This window comes from Corvus brachyrhynchos, unplaced genomic scaffold (genome assembly GCF_000691975.1).
Source record: "Corvus brachyrhynchos isolate BGI_N302 unplaced genomic scaffold, ASM69197v1 scaffold705, whole genome shotgun sequence".
In the NCBI taxonomy this organism is placed as follows: Eukaryota; Metazoa; Chordata; class Aves; order Passeriformes; family Corvidae; genus Corvus; species Corvus brachyrhynchos.
The window spans coordinates 2,810,390-2,831,582 of record NW_008238346.1 but is presented as its reverse complement, the minus strand read 5'-3'; the positions used below and the strand labels follow the sequence as shown (position 1 = coordinate 2,831,582).

The 21,193-nt window shown below is 37.4% G+C and overlaps 1 protein-coding gene across 1 annotated transcript; it reads right to left on the bottom strand.

Moving 5' to 3' along the window:
• Positions 1 to 64: 64 nt before the first annotated feature.
• On the bottom strand, positions 65 to 20,279 carry CASP7 (caspase 7). The gene is made up of 6 exons (XM_008634426.2): positions 20,142 to 20,279; positions 5,288 to 5,436; positions 4,298 to 4,426; positions 3,649 to 3,824; positions 2,177 to 2,315; positions 65 to 1,641 (listed from the first exon to the last, which is right to left on the bottom strand). Exons 1-6 carry the CDS (start codon positions 20,252 to 20,254, stop codon positions 1,418 to 1,420), a joined length of 930 nt encoding a protein of 309 aa, XP_008632648.1. The 5' UTR covers positions 20,255 to 20,279; the 3' UTR covers positions 65 to 1,417.
• Between the last annotated feature and the right edge of the window lie 914 nt (positions 20,280 to 21,193).

Sequence of the window (21,193 nt, the reverse complement as noted above, 5' to 3'; positions counted from 1 at the left end):
ATAAATCTTGGTTGGTTTTTACTTCAAGAGATGGAGTGACAAACATGCAGATATACAAAGGGAATTTTTTAAAAAAAAGGTATTTATTGATATCATGCTCAATACATCTGTAAAACAACCATTTATTTAATTCAAACAACTGTAAATCTGACTTATGAAAAAATATATGTCTCACTATGTCACAGTATTTGTAAGAAAATAAACTCAACAATTTGGTAACTTGGCTTTAATGCTATGCACTTATTTCCTCAGAAGATTGCAAAAGAGTATAGAGTACATTAACTGGGAAAAGGGTGAACAACTAATCCTTTATCATCAGTTTAATCAAATCATTAAACTTACTTTCTTGAGCTAGCTACCAACTAAAGTGAATATAAAAAGTAGAAACATAAACATCACCAACATAACTCTAAAACACAAAATCAAGACCATACAGTATCTAAGAAGGCACTTCTGGTTTCTGATTCAAGTAAGCATTTCCAATTTTGGCAAAACTCCTCACAAATAGAAGTTAAATCTAAACATACATTTGTTACTGGAACATAGAATTCTATCTTTTCAACATTAAGTTTTCGTGTTTTATGATAAAGCCTTGTCATTAACTTTCTGATGGTTCAAAAGTTCTGAATCAACAAGCAGACATTTTTATTTCTGCAAGCAGAACTGCAATACCACTATTCCAGGTTTTTCTGTCAGCCAACTGTCAGTTGCAAGGCAAAAAATCTCTACAATGGTACTCTAATACGGTATCATCCAAGTAAAACTTGCCAATCTTTTACAATTTTAATTTTGATTGTTCTATTTGTTACATTTCCATACTGTTCAGGTAAATAATTTAAAAATATGGATTTTTTTATACATTCATCTTACGCTAGAATGATGATTAAGTAAACTGACTTCCATATTAAGCACAGAGCAACCATTAGCCTTCATTAATAATTTTCATTAAAAGGAAATGAATATATTAGACTAAGAAACACCCTTTTAAATAGCTACAAACTCTTTTTATCACTGGACATACCCATAATATGATGGTCTTTGGAAATTTCCAAGGAAGTTATGGTTCCATGAGCTAGCAGTAAGTGAGAAGGGGTCTCAAGATTTTTTGTTTTTATTCTTAATTTCTGGGAGAAACCTTTATGGGTCAGGTAGCTGACTCATCTTCAGCAGCCATAAATCATCACAGCCACACTAAGGGAAACTGAGATACAATAATTAGTGATAGCTGCCAGGCTGGCCCACAGCTTCTTTAAAATATTGCATATTGTCCATCCATCAGATACCCCAGCTTACACAACATAAAGATCTAGTGTTATTACACTTCTGTTATTAAAAATGTGTTACTCCTGTTTATAATCACATCTCCACCCAAAACCATACCCTGATCTTTCACCACTGGCTGTGTTACAATGCACTTTCAGAAGTAAAGTTCCTTAGTGAGCATGGAGACCACGCAGGGAATCTGCTTCTTCTCACTGAAGCGGGGATCGTCTGACTGGGATTCGAAATTCGTAGCCACCACATAGTTGACCCGTGTGAGGATCTGCATGATCTCGAGCTGCTTTCCATGCTCATTTAGCACAGAGCACAAAGACTGCACAAACCAGGATCCTCTTCCAGGATTTCTCCAGGAGTAATAACCTGACAGGAAAGACAACAAAGAAAATATGTGGGATTATTTTTGCTCTTTTGTGTGAAAGATTCTGGGAAAAGATTAACAGTGCACACACAGAAAGCTGAACTCCTAACATTGTGTCACATATCCTACTTCATTAAAGTTGAGGATAATGTGTATTAGCTCTCCAAACCTCACATTAGTAAGGTACCGTTCCACATTTTGGCATTTGGGAAACTGCAAGAAGTAAGATGTCACAGGTTTCCCCTCTGAGAATAAGTTTTGTGCTGTAACTGTTCCTCTTCCTGCCTTCATCACACATTCAACACACTGGGACGTGGAAGGGCAGAATTCCCAGAAAACAGTACTGCCTTTGCCATCTGTAACCTCCCTTTTCCTCTACAGCCAGTGTAGACAGGGTGGGTACCCAGTGTACACTGGGCCTTTGTGTTTTGTCCATCAAAGTACAATGTATCACCAGTGAGGGTCCATCTATATTCCAGTCAATATGGATGGTGAGTTTTCAGCCTTCTACCCCCACCCTGACCCTCTTTTCCTTACCTGGCACCGTGGAATATGCAAACAGAAAATCTGCTTCCACTGGGATTTTGTATCTCGGGTTGGCATCTGTTTCCAGGGTGTCATTGGCAGGTCCAGAGTCAGTTTGTATACCTTCATCAAATTCAGAGCCTCTGCAGGCCTGAAAGCAGAGAATAAATAGAATTTGTCCAATAAGGAGGAACAAGGTACTACAACAATTGGTATTCATCAACATTTTTAATGGATTCAGTTCTAAGCAGTACTTCACATGTATTAGAAGCAGAGATGCAATTCTGAGGGATATCTAATTGTTCAGTGATAAAGTTACTAGCTTACCCATTTTAAATATACATCCTGTAAGTAAAGGGAGGTAAAGGTGTTAAGGTTGTGCATCTCAGTTGTTTGTCAACAAGTGCCATGTCAGTGTTAATTTATTCTAACCATGATAAATTTTACCAGTTTAGAGTCATCTTCAGCACTCAATTATTACATAATGCCTTCATAAGTGCAGCGTGACTTCTGGACAATTTCTTTGCACTTGACTTCACAGGTGGAGACTCTACAGTGTGGGCAACCTGTTCTAGTGTTTAACCACCCATTACAAGTTTATTGCAATTTTAATATTTTTCTATTTATCTCTTTGATTCTTAATTTTCTCTTAATCATGGGTTTAGCTAAAGGGCACACTGGGACAATGGTCTGGGTGGGTAATTTTCAGCTCTTGATCAGTAGCTTTGACTGAGTTCTTGCAAAAGAACAAGTCCGACTGGCTTATATAACAGGGCTGGTTGCCTTTATTAAGATAATTTTAAAGTCTATAAAGTAACCATTTCAAGAGTGTAATTAGAAGAAACATCACTTTAGTAGTATGAAGAGTCTAAAACAGACTCAGTTTTCACTTTGAGGATGAGGATTAATTGATGGAACAGCCTAGGGAAAACCACATCTGCTGCAACTCTTATATGTAAATAATACTATGTATTATGTAAAAAGGAGAATTCAGACCCATGGTATGTCAGGTAATACTGCTTGAAACAGCTCTCTTTAAAAGCTTAACTAACATAGAATTAATTACATGCTAATTTAAAAATGCAATATAAATTTTTAGGCTACTGAGGAAGAGAAAAATGTTTCTTTTAGCAGAATACAGTAATTTGTAGAGGCAGCCTTAATAAAAAGAGACCTGGACAGTATTATTCCTATTGAAAATCACGTCATGTCTGCAGAAAAATGAGTTTATTTTTCTCCTTTGAAGTTCATATATTACCAAGAGAAACCATGTAGAAAATTACAATGATAATATTCTCATATATAAATTTTCTTTTAAAAGCAAACAATACTTTTTTCCCCCAGACAACTTCTCTCAACACATTTTTCATAAAACCTCCAGCAATATTCTGTAAGTCAAGCTACAGGGTTTTTCTAGAGCAACCAACAGAGCAAGTTTTCCCCACTGCAGCAGTAGGATACTGTGTTTACCTTAGGGCTATTACCTGAATGAAAAACAGTTTGGGTTTGCCTATAAGGCTTTTACACTTGTCTCCTCTGAACAGTGCAGTCAAACTCTTGATAGCCATGGGTCCATCTGTGCCATAGATGAGCCCTTCTTCCCCATGGCTTAGGAGGATACAGGCAAAACAAGCAGCATCACTGTGGTTCTCCTCAGCAGCTACAAGGCAAATACTTCTTAGTCAAAAGGAAGCAACCTTTTGAATTGAAATTATATTTATCAAGCATATTTTTCTGAGGCTAAATATATACTGGGGTTCTACTGTCAGGAATAAGAAGGAGTGGATCACTTTTTACAATGTGATGAGTACCTTGAGTACAGGGATGCATCCTTCACTTGACTGAGTTTAGCACACTGGAATCAACAGGCTGAGCTCCTTATCTAACACGTCAAGGCTCTTCACCCAATACACAGGACAAGTGCTTCACAAGAACACTGTACATTTCTGAATTGATGCTGGGGGATGAGGTGGGGAATTAAGCCCAGTCCATTCAGAAAACAAATCCTTCCATATAGAAAATTGCATGTGTGGGGCCTAAACAATCTGTTCGACTTTAACCTGCAAAGAGTAGATTCAATGACTCCCAGAGGTCTGTTCCACTCTAAATTATTCTACGATTCTGAATTTTTACCTTGCTTCAATAATTTTTCCATATCATCACGGCTTCGGTCATTGTATGTATAAACCTCAAACCCTAAGTTTTTAAAACTCTTAGCAAGATCTCCAGCATCTTTATCGGTGCCATTGCGTGTGCCCATTCCTGCCAGAAAACAAAGAACATGGTTGACTGCACATTACACCACTCAAAATGATTCACGTGTTCAAAGGCAAATTTTTAAGTTTCTAATTGATAAACAATGTCTTGGTGACATGTTTTTAAAACAATCCTCCAACAGCATTGAGTACAAATTGTGAGATTTTAAAAATAATGCAATGTTCAGTGTTAACACGTATCTTGTCCTGAAAAATGCTGGCATGCCTCCAGCACCTTGCAACACAGGACCTCTAAGGCTGATTCATCTCCTTTTGGTTATGCAGGGAAACACAGGCACAAAGCACCCCATGGAAAACCTGTTGGAAAATTCCCCTGTTATACCCAGTAAAAGGAACTGATACACAATCTTTGGGGAAAACAACTTGCTGTGTTTGCCAAGTGTATAGGAAAAGTCCTACAAACCTCATTAGAACACAAGTATCTGCCTACCTTGAAACCTCATGTGGTCTGGAAAGTTAAATGCAGGAGTGTGAAAAGAGCACAGCTACAGCTATTAGCTTTTGTAGCTCTTAGCTGTAGCTCAGGGACAGAGAATTTATAACATGGGTTGCAGATGCCAAAGTTCAAATTTTAACAACATAGTTTAAAACTCTGGAACAAAGGTTTGGTTTGATGTTGGTACAACAAGGAGACATGGTCTTTGAGACATATACTCAAAAGATGTTGAAAAGAGCCACTCTAGCGTAAGTGTTAGAGAACAGCAAAAGTTTTAGGAACAACTATTTATCAAAAAAGGATAAATACATTCATTAAAATTCCATGTCCTAAAAATAAAATGCTTATCGATTAAAGAAAGTATAAAAACTCTATGGTCTGTAATGAGTATCAACAAAGGAAGAACGTTACCTGTTTTGTCTTCAAAATTTTTGTTGTTTATAATAATACATTTGCCAACTTTCTTGTAATCCATATTATACTGGAATGTGGGTGTAACAATTCGGTATTGATTACTGAGAGAGGGCTTTGGCTGTTCTTCTTCTCCATTCTTCTTTTTTCTAGGTGAACCACATGAAATTATTGTTAGTGACCAGTCACATGCATGGCCTATTTATCGTAATTCAAACCATTCGTGCAGCCCTGCCCAATGTTTTTCCTTCTCTAATGTTTGTTTTCTTCCTCCACACTTCGGATCGAGGCATAAAGATCTTGTGATTTCCATGAAGGGATTATTGTGTGTGGTTGGATTCTGATGAGGCAAAATAACTCTGGAGTGAACTGCAGCCAACAGCAGGGCACACAGATCCTGACCCAGAGATAAAACTAATGGCCTACATGAAGTGAGGCTGGCAGTAACCTTCTGCAAACTGCTTCTGGGCATATTTTAGTTTTACTGTAAGTAATTATTGAAACAACAGACAGATTTCTCTTAATAGCTATTCCAGGAACATGAAGACATGCAGTTTACCCAACTGTGTGATGAGATTTGTTTACTGAATCACCATCATCCCTAAATTCTGTGAAGATTAAGACTAAGTAGTAGGCAGTTTCTGCTGATGAAGGTTATAGATGTGAACAGGTCGTGTGTTAATTTGGTCTGCCAAAGAGCAGCCTGAACCCACGCAAAACCTGAAGCACATTTTAATGTAATCATTGATACCTGAACTACACATCAAATAAAACCCAAGAAAAAACAAATCAAACTATTATATTAATTAATAGGTTATATTAATATATGTTCTCTGGTTATATGGCTGTGTACTCATCTTTTTGCTATGTACAGGAGTCTTAGATTGGATTAGAAAGAGATGCCAAGGGATGGCACAGACATTACTCACAGATTTAATCTAAATGAAGTATCAACACCACATCCATTACAGCCAGCATGCACCTGACTCACAAACATGAGGAACTCAGCAGTGCTTGCTTTTAGAGGTGGGCTTTTTGGTCCAAGCAGGTGGCTTCAGGTGCAGTTAAGATTTCCTCATGCAGAAATGAAGCCAGTAAGAGCCTATAAAGAGTCTGATTCAACCTCAGAATTGTAAGCAAGCTTTGGAGCCAGCCCAGTTAGAAACAATGCTCAGGAAAGGGCAGAATAAGCTACTGGCACCTCTCTTATTTATTTGTTCCAGCATCCAGCTTCCAATAGTGTTTATTGCTGATGACTGAGAGGAAAACATAACCTACTTTCACAGCACAAAAAACTGTATAATACACTTTGGTTATAGCAAAATTAGATTTTTCCTATAATGTCAATTAATTTAAGTACTTTCACTATTCTCATTCTGACATCTTCCTAAAAAATTATTAAGCTATTTGCTTCAATAATAACCTGTAGACATGAGATTGCTATGAATAGATTAAATATTGTTTAGGTAATCTACTTTCTTACCTGCCTGATTTAACAATGGTTGTCTTTTAGCTTTAAGTGTCCTCTTTTTTATTACTAAAGGACAAGATTAATTGGAATCTATAATAAACCTTTAAATGATTCATCACGTATAAATGCTACTGCAATTCAATTTCAAAACAGCTTCTTCTTATCTTGGAGTGTCGTCATGTTCTATTACAAAGGGCCAAATTAAATAGCTGCACCTGGCAGGCTTTCATTATGCCCTTTTTTCATGTGACCATCTTAATATCATGTCCTCTTTTAGATTTCCCTTAGAGGCTAAAAAACAAGATATTGAGGATTATGTCTGATGTTCTGGAAATACAGGGTTTTTTTCTGACAAATTGTAAGTATGGGTATTCTCCTTGCATATCCTTCTCAAGGTCTCTGGAAGCAATAATTAAATATAGTTTGAGTCAAGAAAGTTGAGAAATGGTTCTTAACCATTTTAAAGAATTATTCGGAGATGTATGATGCTAATATTACATTTGACTTTCAAAGATATCTCGGATTCTTATTTTAACCTAATATTCCCCCTGGTCTTCTATCACCGGACAGTCGTTTGTCAAAGAGAGAAAAACAAATTTCAGAACAACAAATAATCATTCAGGTCCATGAAGGGGCATTTCCTCAGCCCACAGATTCAAGTTTCTACAGGTTTATCTGGCTTCAGTGATTTCCTGAAAAAGTTGTACAACCAACAGCGGCTGTTACACACTATAGGATATTTTCAAGGGGATTGTGCACACATTTATGTCCAACCCATGAACAGCTGTGAACACTTGGGACAGACCCATTTGAACAGTATCAAGTTTGCACTGTCTGCTCTCCAAAAATGCTGGAAGTGATCTATCTCTAGCCCAGAAATCAGGCAGCCACGTTACCCCACAAAAAGCCTCACTGAAAATAGCAGCAGGGGTTAAGTGGCATAGCGATGTGGCCATGCAACTTCTCTGAAACCACTTCACTCCCAAGTTCAATAGTTTGCACTCATTCATGCAGAAATAGTCATGAGTTTAAGGGATGTAATTCCTGATGCCGGAATTCTCAAAAGCAGCCAGAAGCTCTATGCCAGCCAATGGCAAACGCCACACACAAGCCTTGGCAGCACATTTACCCATTCCTTTACAGAGGTTTTTGGTTTTATTTCACATGGTTTTTCTCTAATGATTCCTCCCAAGCCAAACAGGTTAATGAGATACTAGAAAAACCACAGCATGGTTATGCCTATCACTTCTTTACTGGCAGACAACAAAAAGTTCCAGAAATCTTTTGGCACCAGTCCAAACTGAATGAATAAGGAAGCAAAGGTTGTAGATTATACTTAGCCTGGGCCTGCACTCCAGACAGAAATTCTTTTTTTGAAGATTCTGGTTCCTGTGCCAACACAGCACAATATGGGAACTGCCTGCCTGGACTAAACTGACAGCATAATGTCCAACTTTCCAGATTCAACAAGCTAAATCAGACCTTGTAATGATAACTAATAGTTATAAATTTGTAATAATCAGTCCTTAAGGGAAATGTCCTTTCAGTGACAGGCTGGCTTATGATTGAAAGCCTAAATCCTTATTTTCTGATCCTTGAACTGGACACCTGTTAATATAAATGTTTACTGCTGTTCTTACTAAGCTTTCTAATCACTCTGTAAAGGGTTTCCACAGGTTAGTTATATGCTGTTATAAAATGTTTTAAACTATGTGCCCTCTATTTTATTTCTTTCTGCTTCTCTGGCATCTAGTTTCCCTCTTTGAGGATTCAAACTTGCCTGGTCTAAATAGAAAGTTGAATTTCCTGACTGTTTACTCATTCTTCAGGTCTTAATTACAACTGTGCCATTACTCCTCACTCCACTAGTGGTCACTGATCCTTCCCTTACACAGAAATATTCTTCCCATTGGTGCCGTCACATATTTCATGTTCTTTCCCTTTGGTCAAGAGTTCAGCAAAACTAAAGCTCTACTCTGGCACTTGCACATTTTCACCCTTACTGTGTCCCTAAATCCAGGCCTCAGGCTTGACAACAGCATCTTTGGGAATGTGATTTCATCAGGTCTAGAGTCAGTCGGTATCAACACTGTGAAAATCATTATTATCAATTTCTCACTTTTCAAATACAAATCTAAAGTTATCTGTACCATTTATCATTTTATTACTGAACTTTTAAATAGTAGTAGTCAAGTGTTTTATCAGCATGAGTGGCTAAAATTCTGTCAAAGTCAATGGAGATACCTCACTTGCATGAGTAATGGACTTGTTCATCTAAAGGACTCCTACTTACCAGAACAAACCTTCTTTTCTCTTATACTTGGAGGAAATTACTATTTCAATATGGTTCAAGATTTAAGGATAAAAACATCACTGTCAAGATTTAACTATACCTAAAGATTACTTAGAAAAAATAAAGCAGTGTCTCTTAGCAGCTGAGATTTCCTCTCCTTTGGCTTCCTTTCTACTGGCACCTCCCTCAATTCCTTTTGCTACCACACATTAGTATGACATACCAAGGTATTAAGAATCCATGTGCAGGCCAAGTCTTCCTTAAGCATTGTCTTTATTCATCTAATATTCATCTAATCCTCCGCCTGGCTATTTAAGTGACTGTTCTTTCCCAGGCAGAGTTGTTGAAAATAAACTCTAAAAATGGTATTACAGAGGGATATCTAGTCCTCTTTTCTCCCAGGAAAATTAGGGCCTTTTGTTGCTGTGCTGCAAAACGTAAGCAGAGAGACAAAAATTCTACAATTCTGATATTATTCAAGGGAGCTGACATTCCAGCTTGGGTGGAATTCTACACTGATTCCATTCATTTTTATTTGAAGTACACACACAAAAGGAGAGAACTCTTACTGTGCTCTATGCAGTTCAGTAAACTTGGGCTTTCCTGGATAAGGAATATCTCAGAATATGACGACAGTTTTACTCTGGCATACTTCTTTCATACAATGTGCAATTATGTATCATTTTTGAATGACTGACAACATGTTTCTGTTAAAAAGGAAATTTGCCTTTTAAAACATGGTGTCTTTGCAAAACACATCACTTGAGTCCTTCTGGAGTCCAAATGCTTTTTGGCATTGGAGAATAGTTTTAGTCTAGTTTCCGTCACATTCTCAGCCTTTCTGTTGAGTCCAGGCAAGATTACAGCAGTGGTACAGTGACAAAGCCCACAGTACAAATATTCTCAGGTAATCCATCAACACCCACCAGAACCTTCATACACTTAGTTGCTGTGGGATGCAAGGTGTCTTAAACTGCAATGCTCTTTCATCTTTTACAAACAACTGAGACGTTTCCCTTAGGACTTTGACATTTGGGGACCTCTTAACAGGTTTCATTTGAATAAGTTCCCCATTAATTTACAATACTGTGGAGTGCATGGGACAGCACATTAGTTCTAAGGCCTGTGAAAAAACTTAACATAGCCTATATTGCTGATTTATTTTTATGCAGTTTGTGTGGCCCTATGCTGCTTTTTCTGTCTAAGGAACTTCACTCCTTCCACTGTTGCATGCACAGTATAAATTATGTTTGTGACTACTGCTCATTGCAAATGCTGTTTGCTCACCTAGGGAAAAATCCTGGACTGGACTTAATTTATTTAAAAAGATAGCAAAAGGATAGGCAGAAAACCATGAAAATGCAAAGAAGATTGTGTTTGAATTCACAAGGCATCACTAAGCTTTGTGTAGTAAAACTGAGTGTGCTGGAGACCAATTTAGAGTTACTCTTCCAAAAAAATTGAACAGGAAACAGAATTTATAAATTAGACAAAACAACATTCAATATTTTGCTATATTTTTCTACCTTAGCCTCAACAACTAATGGTCTGATACAGTCTCCATAATTTGTATGTCTGATGCTTTCTGATAATCAAGCATTAATATCTCTTACTTCTACATAACCTTCTCTTCAAGCCACCAGCTTTAATACTTTTATCCAGGTTTAATACTTTTATCCAGTCTAATTTCACTGTACTTAGTACACCTCTAATTACTGTACACTCCCCCCACTCCGAATTTTTTTTAATCTTGAAACCTGTTGTCAATAACAAGCAAAAGACACTTGTTAAACCTGACTAAAGCTTTTTAGATCTTAAGTTCTTTAAGTCAGACTCTTTGTTCTTTGTCAGATCCATCTGGGTAGTGTCACACAGATTTAGAGCTGCATGCAAATAATAGATTATCCTGTTGCCTTTTTCCATTAATATTGCATCAGGTTGGCAGAGCAGCAACATTTCTGGACAAGAAGAATGTGTCACTACTTGAATTGTTTTTTGTAAAAATGAATATTCCTTTACTGTTAAAAATCAGAAAGCATAAATTATTATGGGATAAAGACTGAACCACAAGGTTTAGACCAAATACTAAAACTGTATTACAGTGCATTCAAAGCTGCATACTCAGGCTTGCAAATTATGTGCCAGCAGAGAAACCGGAAAAAAAACCTTAACAGTTGAAACAAAATTCTCCTGAGGAAAAAGGGGCAATACTAATTGTATAAGAGGAAGTTCAAGTAAGCATTGCATATTTTCAATTTCCCTATTAGCAGTTGTTAGCAAATGACTGCTGACTTTGATAGATGAGCACTAACAAAATAACCAGTCCTTAGAAGGCTATTTTAAAATATAATCCAGATAGATGTCAAAAGAAAACTGAAAAAATTTCTAATATTAAAATCAAGATATTGTCCCACAATAGAAAGTCTTCATTCAGCAGAAAGAAGAAAAGTGGCCTTACAAAACTGCACATAAAAGTTCCCCAAAAAGCATCTAAACATTATCTCATCTATATTGCTTACCATGGCAAGCAGATGTCTTACACAAAAGGCATGAAAACTGACAGCTGCAATTCAGAATAGCAAACATAAACAACACAATACCACACACACATACACATACACAAAAACCAGTGCTCCTGGATTTCTATTCCCTGTCAGGATCTTGTTTCATCTGCTAAAGAAATTCAAAACTGCAGTGAAACATGCTAGACTGGTAATACTGAAGTCTGAAGCTCGTATTTATTGATGATATATAAAGTCTGTGCTGTCCTTGCATATTTATACATTGCTTTGCTGAAATGCCTAAACTTTGAAAGTCATTTTTGGGAAAAGGCAGAATAAAGGGAAATGGCCTGCGTGCTTCCTGGAACACCACAGCCCACGATGAACACACTCCACTTTCCTCCCTGGAGCAACAGGACTGCTCAGGCAATAAAATAATGACTAAATGTTCTCAAGAACAGGGCCATAGGAATTCATTAGCCTTCAGTTTCTTTTTGAACTGCCAATTACTTCAGGACTTCTTAAGGGCATCTTTGGAATCAGACTGTCAGCTGACTAAACAGAGACAGTTCAAAAGTCAACAGAGGCAAAGCCTTTTGCTTGAAGGAACCTGAAGTTAGGAACCTACTAGGACAATACAAGTACCTCTTGTTCATTTGGAAATGCATGCCACAGGCCCTTCAAATAACTGTAAACACAGTAATTTTGAACAGAAAATATTGCTGTAGCAGTCTCGAAAGAAAGGAGTTAGGTAAACAACGAGATTATTTCCTTGAACTTATCAAGATAATACTAGAGCTGGGAAGGACCTAAGGTATCATTAAAAAATTCTTTCCAAGACTGGATTGAGTTCATTCATCCAAAAAACCAGTGTCATACTAAAAATATTCTTGATGTGATGTAAGTAGCAGTACTGATACAGATTTCACAGAAAATCTGCAAATTTATTTAAAGAAATCCTGGCATTTCCCTAAGTTTCCTAATATCATATCTGAGAGTACAACACAGAATAAAATATATTCATTGAGACCATATGCTAGCTATGCTTTGCCCAATTAATTTGATGAAAGGTATTAAACAAACCTAAAGGAATTGTGCTTCTGCTGTTGAATAACTTCGGGAAAGCAACTCCATATCTCTGGGTCTTAGTTTTTCCATTACAAAATGAAGCCTAAATAAACTTATTTCATAAAGCAATTGCAGATCATGTGGCTTCTTTCCAGGGAGATGGTCGTGCAGAAACTGAATGCCCCATGCTCTAACCAATGGATCCAATCTCAGTGCCAATCCTGTGCCATGTGCTCTGGGATAACCCTGCTCGAGCAGGGACGTTGGACCAGATGACCCATTGTGGTCCCTTCCAATCTGAGCCACTCTGGGATCCTGTGATTCTGTACAGTAAAGTAGAGAATAATTTTAAAATCCACTATTTTGTGCATCTGTGCAATGTTTATGCTCAGAGTGTGTGGGTTAGCTTACTGACAGGTGCCTCCTGGAAAGAAAATGCATGAAACAAAGGCATTCTTGCTGCCCGCTTTGGAGGTTTACAGTGGATCTCAGTCCAGAAACAAATTCCTATCTTTGATTACTGCACATTAGTTTCCCTGAAGAGAGGAAGCTGCTAATGCCTGTGTATGACTATTTAACATCAATTGAAACGAAATACATTTTAAGTACCTCATTATAAGACATTTTTCAGACCCTAAGCTACTCTTGTAGCTTTTTTGTTCCATTTTAGTTTCAGATGCATCTCCAATTAGGAGAGAGAATCTTCTCTAAAAACCTGGAAAACTGAGAAACTCAGCCCAAGACAACTGAAAACTCACTGTGTAATGAAAGAGTTGAGCTGTTTGAAAGAACAAGCCTCAGACTGCAACTTCTGGCATACTTTGTAAATGTCTTTTGAAGTTCTGATAGTTGCATCTAAATATGTCCTCCTGTCTTTTTAACTATGTGTTAGTGATGGCCTTAACTAATTCAAATCAAAACTATGACTGCAATTTCATTTATTATGTGCAAATGAAGCAGACCAAGTGCATTGGGACTTGAGCCAGCTGCACTTTGGACAAAAAGTTTCAATAGACTAACACCTAATATTATCCACGTTTCACAACAGTTAAAAAAAGACAAAAGTAAGAAGAAAAGAAACAGGTAGCAGTGTCCTAGTTTCGTGCACTTAATATTTTAAGGATCACTTACCACCCACATGACAGTTTTGTGGCGTGATGCCTGCAAAACAGAGTTCTAAAGTCTCAATGATCACTTTGTAATTGAGATTCAGCTTCCCAATTAGCTGCGTGGTATCTGCCATGCAGGCCTCACAATATTGAATGCAACATAATAGCCAAATAACACCCAAAAGGTAAATTTTTACAAATAAAGAATTTTACTTGCTGAAAGGCTTTCTGCTCATTTCTAGAAAACCAGCACATCCATACCTTCCATGGGTGTTCTGGAAACTGGAATCTTGCATGATCATACCCTAGGTAGTATAATGTACATAGACAACTGACAATTATATGCAAAAATACCCCACGAAGCTGCTTTTACCTTTCATAGGTACTAAGGGCAACTAACAGGTACATATGGATTGCTTGGGAAATGACTCAAAATAAAGTAAGCCCTCCAAACACTGATTCTCAGAGAACACTCTGGCAAGAATTAGCAATTGCAAAATGCCAGTGGAGCCACAATTAGCTTGCAATAACCATTGAAACTAAACTGTTTTAGGGTATAAACTCATGATTTTTCCAAGCAGGTGGCAGAGAAGGAAGGAGGCGAATAACATTCTACAGTACCTTGGCTCATCATCAAATGGTACTCCACACTGCATCTGAAAACAGTTTCAGCTTGTCCTCCAGAGCAAGTCTGATCTTCTCTGCTAATGCTAGGAGCCCACCATGCTCAGGGTTACATTGCAGAGAGAAACAGGATGCTCTGTGTGCTCAGGCCCCAACATTCGCCTGTGTCAGCAGTGGGTCACGCTGGACTGTTCTGTGGGGCTATTCAAACCCCCGTAGCCATCACCCTGCGAGCTGAGGTCATGCAGGCCTGATCTACCTCTGCTGACAAGCGGAAAACACGCTCCCATCACTCATTCCATCTCTGCTCCTATGTAAGAGTACAGGAAAACAGATTCTGAGATGGAGGTGGGACAGCAGACTTCACTTTGTGATATGTTCCTCTTCCTTCTGTCAAAAGCTGATCCACCAGTGCTACAATATTTACACAATGAATGTTTCCAGCAAAATAATACAAGTCAACATGCATAGTTTACAAAGCCTCTCTGTACTTTAATCAGTACAACTACTTCCTACATATTTACCCTCAAACAGTTTTTGTTTATTATAAATTTGTCTTAAATTTGTTTGGATTGCTTTGAAAGCTTAAACGTCACACTACATAATAACTGTCCTCCAAATTCTGTATGATACAGCCCAGAGTTTGTTGTAATGAACGAAATAAATTAGTGCACTAAAAAGTAATTAGGATACTTGACTGTGATTACTGCAGATACAGTTCCTGGATAATCCAGTGTTTGCTGTGCTTCACAATATGAAGTCTCTAAGGAGACTGGAAACAAATATTGACCATGAATTAATGAGTTCTTATAATATAGACTAGGTACTAGTTCAAGATACTTGGGCTTTTCCTGTGTGGTACATTCAGCAAGCATCCAAGAGGAAAGCACAAGCACTGACCAGAGTTTCCACTCATTGTTAAATACTCCTGCAGTGTTCTCCAGAAGTTGAGTTCCAGATCTAACAAAAATTGCTTTAACGAAACAACAACAACAAAACTCCCCCAAAAACCACACACAAGAAAAAGCCACCAAAAAACCCCACAAACAACAACAAAAAAAAACCAAACAAAAAACCCAAACCCCATCTGACTTAAAAAAGAGTAATAAAAATGAAATATCCCTGCTGTTCTATGTTACAGTCTCTTTATTGTCTTTGTAGGAACTTTACCAAACTATAGATTATTTCTGAAATTTTATGTTTGGCGCTTTGGGGTGAACATAAACAATAGATATTTACCTTGTGCTAAGCAGAACAAACAAACTCCAAACAAAATTTAAATTATATTGTGGTAGGTTTTGGAGCTGTGACAGTAAAAGGAAAGATCATCACCCCTTTACAGGACAGACTAAGGCACACAGGGACTTCCTTAGAGACATTAAGGAAACATGAGGCTGAAACAGGAGGTCAACTCAGACATCTGAGTTGCAGCCCAGAACATAACTTCAGATAATGATTCATCAGCTGTTATTTGCTTTAAAGTAGCTGGCTATTTTTAGTCTAAGGATAAAAGAGATACTTTTTTTGGCAGTATTTACTTTAAAAGGTCTGTAATATTCTGATACTGAAAAATGTGTAACAGAATGGACAGCTCTGGAAAACATATGCATCTGTATCACTGTGAAGCTGCTCTTCATAAAAGTTCTACCTGAAAAGCAGCTTCTTTTACAAATCAATATAAAAAAAAAGCTGTTGGTAATCCCCACACAGGACACTTATGAGCTGGACTTGATCCTTGTGGATCCCTTCCAACTCAGAATGAACGTGATACTGTGAGAAGTGGATGGAAAATAGCTCCACAGAAGACAGAGGAACAACAGAAAAGCAGAGCTGAAACGAAGACAACTTCCCACACCTGTTACAACTCCAAACCTGAGGTTCAGCTGAGGATGAATCTCAAAAACGAATATTTATTCTTTGAAGGACAAGGCTATTTATTTTGAGAAATATGGCTATACTGAGACAAGGGTCATGAAATTAAAATAGACAGCCTTTGGTAACATCTGTGCTTCCCCACCTTCATGTCCTGTAACCCAAATAAACACTGTACACATGAAAAGAAAAGAAGCTCATATATCCATGAATCTTTTTCATCTAAATACTAATTTACAAACCTGGTAGATATCTTAACAATATAACTATCACAACCATTGAACTGCAGAAGGCTTGATGTGCACTGACATTTCCAGGAAAGTTTCAAATTAATCAAAAGTCTCAAATTTTATAGTGGTGTGACTTGACAGAAATAAATTTCTTACAGATATTTTGGGTTTGCAGTGTTAAACAACTAAAATAGTCTTGGTGACTATATGCCCCACAAAACCTCTCAAATTCCTCAGTGGGATTTTCTTACAATCCACTTCATGTGTCTGCATTGAGGGCATTACAGAATCACACACTTTCAATTGTAATTAAGTATTTGTAAGAATTTTTAAATAGATATTTAAACTGTGGTTTTGTTTCCAGATCAGAACGGGAAAATTGACTGTAAAACAAGACAGTAGGGCTGGAGCAGATAAAAGTAACCAGAAGAAATATGGTTCTGTACCATTAAATTAGGATAAAACTGTACCTAGATACTACTACCAACCACCCCCTTCTGCATTGTTTCTTCACTGAAGCCCACAAGCAGTCAGGATTTTTGACAGTGCAAGTGCAAGTCTACCAATCCTTGGGATTTTTTGGATGCAGCTTTTCAAAAAAACCCAACTTTTATTAGGATTAAGAGAAATCTTAGCTCTACTTAACACAGTGGAACTGCAGTTTTATTCTATTTCATATTACATTAACTTTGCTGGATGCTAAAATGTGCTTGCTGCTATAAATCTCCAAATGTAGGTCCCCAATAAAACACAAAAGATACTAAATGAAGATATTAAATCATCTTGTGGAGAAGCAAGACTATATTTAAAGCCTTGAAAGTGTAAAAGGAGCACACACAGCATACAAAGAAAAGACTTATATGGGAAAAAATTCTATTAGCTAGATAAAAAAATAAAATACACATTTGAAATCCTTAGCTCAATCTTTGTTTAAACACATTTTTTCGGTGTGCAGCCTTGCCAGAATGTGTCCTGATATTTTTGCTTTCTGAAACAACTTTTTGCTCAACTGCAACACAGCCCAATTTTTGTCCTTCCTGCAGCACACAAAATTAATGCCCTCCTGCCATCTAGTGGCTAAAAAAAACCCGGAGCCAAACACCGCTGGCGGATTTAATCCAAAACTTCTTCCAACTCTTTTTCCCCACCCAACAGTTTTTCCTCACCGACACGAACTAAGCATTAGCACTTTTCCAAAGAGAAGGAAATACATGGAAGAGAATTCCCCAAAACTGTTGAGCTGTCAGAAGAATCTGCCCATTCTGGCTTGTTCTGAGCCTCGTGGCCTCCTTGGTAAAGCAGCCTCACAGACTTCTCAGAAAGAAGTGAGTAAGATTTAATTTACTTCTAGTTACTTCTCTTACAAGGTAATCTCCAGTCACAGCCAGAGAGTGGCAAATTGCAGCTGTGAAGCTACAGGAAACAGCTGGTCTGTCTACACAGCTTTGAATTTAGCTTCTCAGTGCTCTGTTCTCTCAAATTAAAATTAATGTGCTTATTTAACATCACAAGTTACTTGTTTTCCTATTGAACTTACATATGTTAAGCAATGGGACATGAAATGCAGTGAAGAATTTCATTGAAAGTATACACAGCTGGTGAAGACTGGGTTGATGAAAGAAACAAAAAAAGGGACAATAAAACTGTAGTCACTCTAAAGCTTTCTAGACACCTTATCTAAGATGTACTCATGTTGTCAAAATGAAGCTTTGGCAATCAAGACAGAGAGCCACACTGGTTCAGGTAAAAGTAGATCTAGCCTGGTATTGGGTACTGACTAATAATGAGTCTGAAGAAAATAAATTGGATGCCAAACATACTCTCACGGAGACCTGACTTAGGATCAACTTTACCAAAGATCTTAATATCAATGTCCCACTGGACCTTTCTTCCACACATATGTCTGATCTCTTCTGAACTTACCTAAAATCTTGATATCTGCATATCCCCTGGCTTTAAGTTCTACAGTGACTATCTGCACTACGTTAAAATTACGTCTTAACACTTGTTTTAAACCTACTGCATGAACCTTTCATTGGATGTCCCCTAGATTCCCTGTGAGGCACAAAGAATGATCCTTCTCTCTTCACTTTCTCCTTTATTACAATCATAGTTTTAGCTCATATCCCATCTTCCTTTATCCTCTCACACTCCTGTCCTGTCTTCCTTCAGGCCAAAGAGTTTTAGTTTCTGTAGGACAAAGATCTTGTCTCCATGCTTCGATTTTTAAGACCTTAATTTTTGAGTACCTCTTTCCTCTTTAAGCAATCACTACTTTCTTCAGGAAGCTCTGTTAGATTTCTCAAACATATTTTTTTCTACAAAATCTAAGTTGAATTCTCTTAATTACCTCATATTTAATCTGAGCAATTTTTTACTTCTGAAGAAAAATGTTGCAAATTGCATCTTCAAGGAGTTCCCAAAAGACGAATGCCTCAAACTGATGAATAGCCAAATTATTTGAAAAATTTCTTACAGAAAAAAGTCACAGAAATGCTGATTATTGCCTTTTCTTTGGAAATTATTAACTTTGAGTTGCATAATTTAATTATAGTATTAGCACATCACCTCTTATAAAGAAGACCAAATCAAATATCAAAACACACATTTTATAAAGTTGAAAAGAAACCTTTGAAAAATATTTGACAAGATTTAGAAACAAATGATACATTTGTATATTCGTTAAAATTAATAATACACATGCACATCATTAAATATATTTGAGGAATGATAAAATGAGACAGAGAAAGTACAGTGGTTTTCTTAACAGCACATCAAAAGTCTTCTAAAACTAAAGCATCTTCACTTCTCTCACAAATTTTTTACCCCTGTTAAACTCATAGAATAAACAGCAAAAATAAAAGTATATTAGCCTTGTACTTTCTCTGAATTATACTGCTCACTTTAATGTAAATGTCCAACAGCAAAAAAAATCAAAACCTCTCTGTAAATGCATTAGCTTTTGTATTAAGTATGTCCTAAAAAAATCTCACTAAATCCAATGTGAAGTAGCCATCCGCTGACATTCAACAGCCATTTATAAACTTTGCATGTTCATTTTCCATCTTTTGCACTTCCAGTCAGATTTATCCAGTGTTTTCAGGAGTACAAACAGCAAATAGTGCTTGCTTCCTACTGATTTAACAAAAGTAAGCTTCAGTGAGACTACTATGCTTTAAAATGAAAGGCTTTTAATGTGTTCTGTAAAGGGCTACATCTCTAGACTTGTGAGGCTCCTTTGTGCTGCACCCGAGATGGCACATCCAAGCTTTAAAGTAACTTAGACACTCAGCAGGGGATTCCAGTGATGCTGGAGATTAGCTGAGTTGAGTGCAGTAAAATAGGTAATTAATGGCATATTCAATTCCCAGCTCCACCAAAGGTCGATGTTTAAGATGTGGGGCTATAATTGATGCTAAATGAAGTTGGTGGTTTCTTAGCTGCCCAGTAAAACCTACAGGAGATATTACAGGTTTTCCTATAGGGAGATCCTATAAAGAAATGCTTTAAGGTACAGACCAGATACATTAAATTCATACAATATAAACCACCTTTCTATTAAGACCATCTATAACATTGTGGACATGGCAAACTGAACACCAAATCAAGCCTTTTTACATTTCTATTATTAGAAGGGTACCACAGCAGCTGATACAATAAGAACAGGGGTACAAGTAGTAACTTACTTTCCAAAAAGTGAGAACCTGCTGCTTCTGTCTGGCCTTGCATCAACTACATCATGGCCATCTTCATCACCTCCCTCTCCAGTAGGGAGGTCATCACGCTGATCCTCTGACATCTACAAGTAAAAGTACAAGAATGTAAGTGTCCTTCAGTGAGCACTGACATTTTAGAAATACTTCTGTAAACCAGACTGTTTATGGTCTGATTTATAGAAGATACATGTGAGGGTTTTAGTCAGTTTTATTGTATAATATTTCCTCAAGAAAGAGTGGCTACAGATTTCTGGTCCTGAACTGCTGTGGCATTGCACATGTTCAGCCATCTCTATCATTTTGTGACAGTTACCAAAAGGAACTTGTCTAATACCACTCTCAAAAATGCAGATTAGACTAAAATTAAAAATAATTTTATTGTGAGAGATCACAGAATCACAGAATACAATCATAAAACAGAATCAGAATATTCTGAGTTGTAAGGGACCCACCAGGATCATCAAAGTCCAACTCCTGGCCTACACAGTGTAGTGCCAAGAATCACACAATGTGCCTGAGTGCGCTGTCCACATCATAGAAATAATTCCCAGAAAGTTTATCATGGTCTGGAGAGAAGTATATTGGGATGAAACCAAGGGCAACTAACATCAAAATATTTGTATCTGCAATTCTGTGCAGTCCTAAAACACCCAGAGAGCTCCTGTTTCTTTATTTGCATATACACAATCAAATGCATGTAAGAGAAAAAACCCTGTGTATTTTCTACGGGTGGTTTTAACTTAATCCAGATCATTAAGCAGTTGGGAAACTACAAGAAGAAAGGGCAGCACAATGATCTGCACCAGCTCAGCGCGGCGAGAGAAGCGCAGGGCAGACGCTCCACTCAGGGTGGGATGCACTGAAACATCTCGTCTCTGGTTCCAGATTTTCATGAGGAAATTAGCAGTGATTCCTGCCCCTTCCCCATAGTTAGGCAGACTAAATTTGCTTTTATCGTCCATTCACACGTTTGCATAGAGCTTGAAACCCCGGACCCCTGCAACAGCAGCAGCAGCAGCTCA